Consider the following 8,125-nt stretch of genomic DNA (forward strand, 5'->3'; position numbering starts at 1 on the left):
ATGAACCGAAATTATGAACTTGGGTCTTACAGTCGAAATGAGAATTAAGGGTTTGAGCCCAATTAAGCTTCAGCTGGGATCGAACCTTGGATTTCCGGATAGTAGCACATGGACTTCACATGTAATTCGTGGATTTGAATAATAGTAACTTAACGCACGTCTGTTCACTGTGTTCAAATAGTAATTGCATACTTTAAGATGGAAAGATACACCAAAAGCAACAGCTCCTTGCTGGACATATATGAAGTTCTATTTCATTTTAGATATGGCTAAGAGTTATGAGGATTTTTAAGTGCCCAGCTTTCGACGGACTACACAAGGGAAAAATCTCTTGCCATCCGGTCTGATAATATTTGGGTAGTTTATTTATAAGTAGGAATCCACTTTAAGCAGTCTCATGTAGAAGTTTACCAGTAATAGGCAGCTAAAAAGTCTCCGATGGAAAAGACAAACCATCTAAAATGTGAACGTGAAAAAGATCAAATCTTGAAAAAAAACAAGCTCAAGGAAAAATATGTTCTTTGACGCTGTTTAGAATAGATACAGTTGTAAACTATGCATAGCAAATTTTAAATTAGGAGTTTAGAATACACAGCTCTATCATTCATATGATTAAGGATACATTTTGTACAAATATACGGTTTATTAAAGTTGTGCGATTGTACTACTGGTACATATTATACAGATTTCTTCTCATTATAATACAGATTTGAAATTATATTTAATTGCATAATCCAGAAGGCTACTCTCTATTATCACATCGTTTAACCACTTCCAAGTGTAAAGAACTGACTGATGGTTCGACCATTTCAAATAGCTCACTAAAGTTTCCCTTTCTCCTGGCGAGAAATTTTGGCAGGTCGCCAGCGCGGTTTGCCTTTTGCGCGTCTATCGAACTCTGCCATAGCAGAAGCTCTACTGTCTTACGACCGTTCCTGAAACAAGACGCCAAATAATGTTGATTCTCATTTGTCTTAAATTTATATACATTTTTTATAGGATACTTTTTCGATAAAACAATAATATAAAAGTATAGAAGTCATACTGATAACCTGAAGCCGCCGCATATTATTTTATGGATTGAAAAAAGTTCAATCGAATTGGCATTTGACTATCAGAACATACAGAATCGAGCCCCAATTTAACCTGAATATCGTAAGGGAGACAGTCTCTTACGTAAATGGATAATTTTACCCGAAAAAAATTTACCCGATACCCCACGTACTTTTCATTTGCAGCGAGATGCAACGGGGTCATGCCTCCATTCGAAGTTGCGTTGATATCGGCTCCGGCAGCAATAAGAGCGTGGGCAATCTCGTAGTTACCCCATCTAGCGGCACAGTGTAGCGGTTGCCATCCCTCAAGAGTACACGCCTTGTGGTCAGCACCGTTATCTAAGAGCAACTAGAAGCGGGTAGAGAAGACGTTATAGCTATTAGCGTCATATATGAAAATACGATATGAAAATAAATGCAAGAGACCTGTAATCAAAATAAAGACGTTACCCAGGCAGCACAGAAAAAGAAAGCCTTTAGTTTTATAGCCCGTTTTTTTTTATCTGCATGCTATCGAACCTGCTTTTCGTACTCAAGGACGCTCTTATGTCAGTTACTCCAATGTGGTAGTTTACAGAAGCAACTATTTACTTACTTTAACACTTTCTAGATGCCCACTATAGCTGGCGCGATGAAGGGGGGTGTACCGGTCTGAATCTCGGGCGCACACGACAGCTGGCTCCTGCGCTATTAATTTTTTCAGGTGTTCCGTGTCATTGAATTCAGCTGCTGTGAGCGCCTGGTCAAACACATTTCCCTTGTATTCCGCTGGTGGAGCTGCAAAAGTTATCGAAATAGGTACAGTATAGGTTCTGTTTATTAGCTGCTAGTTGATATAAGGGAACAAGATAATATATATTCTGGATATACTTACAATAAAGTAATACAACATCACGTGTATATATGTTTAATAAAATCCTTCGTTACTTCTTATAAAGCATAATGGATAAAGAGCTGCGTTACATTTTGTATACTTGTTTTTTGAAATCGCGTGTAGTTGACTTTTTTGTTAGCTCTATACACTAATATAATATACATCAGTATTATAATGTGAGCATAGAAAATAAAAATGCATAGATACATCTTTCTTTCTTCATAGCTCTTCAATGTTTAATAATGACAGATAGAGTTTAAAAAATTTTAAATATACATAAGCATACATAATGCGTTTGAATCAAGTTATCATATATATGAAATAATGGAAAAACGGAAGGATAAAAATATTTTTCCCTATAGGAACCCTATATTAAGAACCCTACCGGGTTTTTCAAATAATTACTATACTGAAGCAATTCAAATTCTATATGATTTATATATGCATTTTTGCTCTTGGATAAAGATATACTATTTATAATTTAAAAATAAAAAAAAATAAATAAATATAAAGAAATATAAAGTTGAATAAAACGCCCCTGTTGTGCTATCTTCGATAATGAACTTTACGCACCGGTTTCAAAATCTGAGCCATCATCCGAGTCGTCGCGGACTTGGATCATGACGCCGCGCGAAAATGCCTGTACGCCTTAGTACATTCCCTTTTTAGAGAGTCAAGTATTAGTTGACTATTCTGTCATACGATGTATTCAAAGACTTTTAAATGATACTGCATGACATAAAATCGGTTATTTATGGACCAACTTGTTTTTAAGTCTGTCAACGACAAGTGTGCGGTTCGCCTGTTCGAAACTGACTTCGTGAATATCAGGTCGGTTCCGACCGATCTGCCCTTTCCACGATACAAAATCGTCTGCTGTTATTGAAATGAAAATGAGGATTCATACCACGGCGTTCTAATAAACTGGAGACCGAGAAGAACATTAAACGTTTCGAGTCTCAAAAAGACCCGACGCAAAAATCTATAAACGGTTGTCGTTCCCTGCTATATCAGTCTTTTATGTGTTGTCATCCCTACGGAGGAAATGTTTTTTTCGCAGTTCTTCGTGCACCATGACCGTAATTATACATCATATATGTCAAAATTTGTCTTTAATTAGTTAACTCGTTATTTAATAACGTTAGTCTTATAGAATCTACATTAGGGTTAACCGGTTCACATAGTTTCGACTAGTAAGGAAGCTGTGTTCTCAACCGACTTTTATATTCAATCTGACACATTCCAATACCTAGTTATATTGTTCATAACATGTCCTATAAGGGTCAGTGCGATAAACGGTAGTTATAGCGACATATTCGTTTACCTGAAAACACCGGCCGTTTCCGCAAAAAGCGTTTTTGTCTTCTACAGAATCAAAAAAATAATCGACAATGCAACCATACGGTAGGTCAACCAGGTCGTGTGAAAAAATACACTTATCTAAAACTGACAGACTCAACTGCTTTGAATTTTTTTTTCTGCACAGTAAAAATGTTTATCCAAAATGTCAGAAATGTTCACTTTCTACGATCAGCTAACGTATGACCCTTTTGTTTTCACCGCGCAACAGCCTACCAGGCCCCGACATCTCATACCTGACGTTATGAACACTTAAGTGTCGATTTAGATGGGTAACGCCCTCAATGGTCACCAACAAATCATAGAACGGAGCAAGCTCATTAGAAGGGTATTTCCGAAGATACACTTTATTTTGGATGAGTGGCTGGGTTTGATGGTCATCATGTGATACCTCTGCGCTTTCAAGGTCCCATGACAGCAGCCGAGAGTCAACTGTTTGAGTAGGGTGGCAGTTACAGAGAGCTGGAATGTTCGGTTCGTAGTCCAGAGCGGCAAAGGTTTGTGAGCGAAATCAGGGAAGATTAGACGAACTTATTTGTTTGACACGAGGTACGTGCGAATTATAGGTGAAATACGGCGCGAAAAAGGATTCTTTAGAATTCTCATGAAATCAATCTTCGATAATTCTGTGTTGATAATGGCTGATTTTTTTTTATTTTTTTTTGCTGAGAATGCGTACGACACTCCGTTGTACATAAATTCAAGTATCTCACTCAGGTTGGTGATACTGGGGCACAAATGCAGAGCTGTTCATTAATGTCAAAGAAACGAAACGTGTAGTGCATAGTAATTGATTAGCTAATTAAAACTATCAAGTGCCCATGGCTCTTTCTTAGTATAATCTGGTGATTGAATGCAAATCATCTATGGAAAACTCATGTTGTTCAAATTTAAGATGCCGACTCTGTGTCATCTCATTAAGTGCACACCCTGGCCTCCTTGGGTAACCGATATCCCTCTGAAACTGTCTAGTAGCAATTTTGTATTAATAATCTACGCATTGTGAAATATAAATCGGCAATTTTTAAGGAAGAACTTACGATCCGCAAACGTGTAAGATGATATGATCATTATCCAGATTATTTAAATCCAAACTTTGTGCCTGATATAACCCTCCACTAATCTCTTAAACTGAAAAATGTTTAACAGTTTTTAGTAGTTTGCTAAAATGTAACGGTCATATTCAAAAATCATATAAAAGAGATCCTAAGGAAAAGTAGAATATTACCTTACAACGCAAAGGACAGTCGCGTGAACTTGGAGTAATCGGTGCAAAATGTGTTTACAGTTACTTGTTCCTCATATGAGCATATGGACGGCAGTGTTAACTAATAAAAGCGGCATAGATCAGCCGATCAACGTGTACAAGCCCATGATGACACAAGCATTGGAAGTTTTTTTTATTGACTGTTTATATTTTGATTTTATTGAACAAAATAAGAGCTTTTCATACGTTCACTCAAAGCGTGTATCCTGGTTTTACTGGTCCAACAGCTATTCCGCTTACAATTCATGAAAAAATATAGTTTTTGTGGTCCATGCCGCGCTTCTTCTACTTGGACATTAATTAAAACCCAGTCATCTTTTAAACTAAAAAGGAATTACTCTATCTGTCTTCATTTTTTTTCAGATATCAAAACCAAACGCGATGTCGACTAACAACGACAAAATTGCGATCTTCCCGTCACGTATGGCCCTTACATTGATGAAAAGTCGTCTGAAGGGAGCTCAAAAAGGACACTCGCTATTGAAGAAGAAGGCCGACGCCCTTCAGATTAGGTGATTATTTTGGTGACTTAATAGCCACCAAAAATCGATACGAGCGATACTTTACACTTTAAATATTTATTACATGGTTAAAGCATTATGTATTGCAAGTGATCTATTAAGTGTGCGCCTTCGCACTGGAATATACCTTGACTACCTCTATCTGTAATAGAAATCTACTGCAATTCATTTTACACCTTTACCTACCTGAGTAGGCAAGCTTCAATGAACAGGTCGAATTTGACATATGGATACGCTACTCTAATGTACGGCTCTGCTTATTAATTTGATAAATATTATTAGCAACGCGGTTGAAATCTTTAATAAAATGCATCTATACGTAAGGCTAAACCTTATAGTTACCTTATTTCGTGATTAATTAGGTTCCGAACGATCCTGAAGAAAATCGTTGAAACAAAGGAGCTGATGGGTGAAATGATGAAAGAAGCTGCTTTCTCTTTAACGGAAGCTAAATTTGTCACTGGCGAATTTAAGCAGGAGGTGCTTCAAAAAATCACTAAGGCACAACTGAAAGTGAGTAGACATGTCCTTATTTAGAATAAACTACGTTTACTCTGAACAATCGGCTGTAATTATAGGATGTTCTGAAATATGTTTGAAATTTCAATAATAGAAGAAAATACTGATTCCACTGAAGGTATTTTCACCCGAAATTAGACAATCGTAAATACAGTTTCCTTTGCATGCCAGAAGGACAGATTTATGGCCGCGTTCGTGGCAAGTCATGTTTCTAGGGCTAGCTTACACAGATTGTCGAATTTACTAAGTCTTCTGCAGCTAAGTGTATTTTAAGTCGCCCTGGTCATCAAACACGGTTTACTCTCGATTAAATTAATACCCGTTTGTAATAAATATAGGTTCGTGACAAAAAGGACAACGTTGCCGGAGTAAATATTCCAGTATTCGAACTATATCAGGACGGCAAAGACGCTAACGAACATATCGGACTCGGACGTGGAGGTCAGAAACTGACTTCTATGAAACAGTACTATGCTAAGGTAAAATGGGTTAAGGAAGGAAAGAGATTTGCGATGAGTCTTATGATCTTCTTGAATTTTTAAAAATGGCATGAGCGATATGGACTCTGTATTTGAATGAGGTATAGTTCAAATGTGCTACCGTTAAGGTAGTGTACTGCTTTATTATTACTATGGCCTATTTAGACACTATATATTATGACGTGGTTCCTAATATAAAACTACGCATTTTTTTTGCCTAATTCTTAGAAATAATAATTCATCCATTGATGTATTATAATGAGTTCGTAATGGTTATTGGATATATTTGTTAACAATACTTTTACCGTCTGCCCGTCTGTACGTATGTAGGCGGTTGAGCTGCTTGTTAATCTCGCTTCTCTGCAGACCTCGTTCATTGTGCTTGACGAAGCCATTAAAATTACCAACAGGAGAGTGAATGCCATCGAGCACGTCATTATCCCGAGGTAAACGGAGATGGAAGATCTACTTTATATAACACGAATCTCTTCCTTGAAATACATCCTTGCTTCCGTATACGGCATATTTATCGCTGACTAATGTACAATGCGAATATCGATTATTTGACCATGGGTCAATGCAAACCAATAAGCATATATCTCATTCTTTTCTGTGTTTTGTGTCGTGATAGGTTCGAGCGAACAATTGCTTACATTAATTCAGAACTGGATGAACGGGAGAGGGAAGAGTTCTTTCGTCTGAAGAAAATTCAAGTAAGAAAGACTCCGGCATTTTCTTCGGAGCGTATTCTTAGTTTGGTTTTACGGAGCTGCCGAATGTGGATTAATCTTTACACAGAATGTTTTTCATTGGTATCGTCTAAATTCAGTTCTATTGAATAGACCCGGCAATGATAAATTTAATATGTCTGAGTATGACTATAAACATGTTAATTACGAATCTAGGATGTTAACTAAAACATACTACAACCCGTTAGGCGATTCACTTGTCATCCTTGGTCCCTGCCCTAAGCGTCATTTAGTAAGTAGTTGAAAATATCCTTTCCGTCTTTATGAAGTTAAACAAGCCTTCTAATACGACTTTTAAACCTGATTGTTGTAAATTTGGCGATGTTTATTAGGAAAAAAAAAAAGCAGCCAAGGAAAGACACGAGAAGCAGTTAGCCTTGTTGAAAGCACAGGGATTCAATGTGGACGAAGTGCCCAATATGCTTGAAGACGAACACGATCAAGATCTACTGTTCTGAAAAGGTGGATGCAATGGGGCATAACGAAGACATTTCGACGCTCCTCAGTTCGTCTCAGCGTTTCTTAGTTGGAACCTGCGAGTATTACCAGTACTGAAGGTTGTTCGTACGAAGTCGAACGTGAAAAGGATCGAAGAAACTTTGAAGAGCAGTGCGTGCGCACGTGAATGGTTGAGTTGCTTCTAGCCTTATTTAGTGTACTTAGGCTTTCTGAATTAAGCCCGCGTATGTGAAATATACGTTCAGTATGTGATTGTGATATATCGTTAAGGTACAACGTATTTCTGGTAAACGTTTATCGACACAGAGCACACAAAAAATACTGATATTGTTTTAGAAAACGGGCTTAAGGTAACGCCCGTGCACATGTGCAATACCAAATGTAATTATGCTGGTATAAGAATTTATGATCTTTATTCGTCTATGGTAATAAAATTATTAAAACAACCAAATTTCCAAATTATAGAGGGATCAACGTCAGGAGCCTGTCTATATGACAGAACAAGCTTCTCACGTTATTTTTAACGACTCCATTATTTTTTCGCTCAAAACCATATCTCTTACTTGCACTTAGGCTCTCCCATCGCAGCCTTTCGTATCTAAGGGCTATGAAATTATTTTCCGTTTAATTCTATTATTGTTAGTGTTATAAATGTAATGGCTAGAATAAAATGTTAGGAACTGGATTCATCATTATGCCGGACAGAAGATTCATGTCAAAGATAAAACGATTAAAAGAGTATAATGCACGATTGATAAATAAAGTATTACTGTAGGCTTTTACTGACTTGACAAAATAAATGCATACGCTGTTATATATCTATGTAGAAGTATAAACCAACGT

The 8,125-nt window shown here is 37.0% G+C and overlaps 2 protein-coding genes across 5 annotated transcripts; one reads left to right on the top strand and one right to left on the bottom strand.

Annotated features, from left to right (window-relative positions):
- Nucleotides 1–623: 623 nt before the first annotated feature.
- LOC111262803 (ankyrin repeat domain-containing protein 49) lies at nt 624–3,506 on the bottom strand. Its single transcript, XM_022837367.2, has 5 exons — nt 3,254–3,506; nt 2,503–2,590; nt 1,651–1,832; nt 1,226–1,404; nt 624–935 (listed from the first exon to the last, which is right to left on the bottom strand). Exons 2-5 carry the CDS (start codon nt 2,549–2,551, stop codon nt 743–745), a joined length of 603 nt encoding a protein of 200 aa, XP_022693102.1. The 5' UTR covers nt 2,552–2,590; nt 3,254–3,506; the 3' UTR covers nt 624–742.
- Nucleotides 3,507–3,643: 137 nt separating this feature from the next.
- On the top strand, nt 3,644–8,122 carry LOC111262801 (V-type proton ATPase subunit D). Of its 4 annotated transcripts, none has more exons than XM_022837364.2 (7): nt 3,644–3,785; nt 4,919–5,067; nt 5,439–5,589; nt 5,934–6,074; nt 6,405–6,520; nt 6,706–6,787; nt 7,156–8,122. In XM_022837364.2, exons 2-7 carry the CDS (start codon nt 4,937–4,939, stop codon nt 7,279–7,281), a joined length of 747 nt encoding a protein of 248 aa, XP_022693099.1. In that variant the 5' UTR covers nt 3,644–3,785; nt 4,919–4,936; the 3' UTR covers nt 7,282–8,122. The 4 variants fall into 4 exon arrangements, with proteins under 4 accessions (XP_022693099.1, XP_022693100.1, XP_022693098.1 ...); XM_022837365.2 differs by having other exon boundaries at nt 3,645–3,762; XM_022837363.2 differs by having other exon boundaries at nt 3,702–3,837.
- Nucleotides 8,123–8,125: the final 3 nt, after the last annotated feature.

This window comes from Varroa jacobsoni, unplaced genomic scaffold (assembly GCF_002532875.2).
Source record: "Varroa jacobsoni isolate VJ856 unplaced genomic scaffold, vjacob_1.0 scaffold_702, whole genome shotgun sequence".
Classification (NCBI taxonomy): domain Eukaryota; kingdom Metazoa; phylum Arthropoda; class Arachnida; order Mesostigmata; family Varroidae; genus Varroa; species Varroa jacobsoni.

What these genes read in the sequence shown, in the direction of transcription:
- LOC111262803 (XM_022837367.2), bottom strand. Translation starts at nt 2,551, where the DNA reads ATGATCCAAGTCCGCGACGACTCGGATGATGGCTCAGATTTTGAAACC. An exon ending in TGGCTCAGATTTTGAAACCG is followed by an intron (nt 1,833 to 2,502) that starts GTGCGTAAAGTT and finishes TAACTTTTGCAG; the next exon opens with CTCCACCAGCGGAATACAAG. An exon ending in CATCTCGCTGCAAATGAAAA is followed by an intron (nt 936 to 1,225) that starts GTACGTGGGGTA and finishes GTCTTGTTTCAG; the next exon opens with GAACGGTCGTAAGACAGTAG.
- LOC111262801 (XM_022837364.2), top strand. Translation starts at nt 4,937, where the DNA reads ATGTCGACTAACAACGACAAAATTGCGATCTTCCCGTCACGTATGGCC. An exon ending in TCACTAAGGCACAACTGAAA is followed by an intron (nt 5,590 to 5,933) that starts GTGAGTAGACAT and finishes TAATAAATATAG; the next exon opens with GTTCGTGACAAAAAGGACAA. An exon ending in TGAAACAGTACTATGCTAAG is followed by an intron (nt 6,075 to 6,404) that starts GTAAAATGGGTT and finishes GTACGTATGTAG; the next exon opens with GCGGTTGAGCTGCTTGTTAA.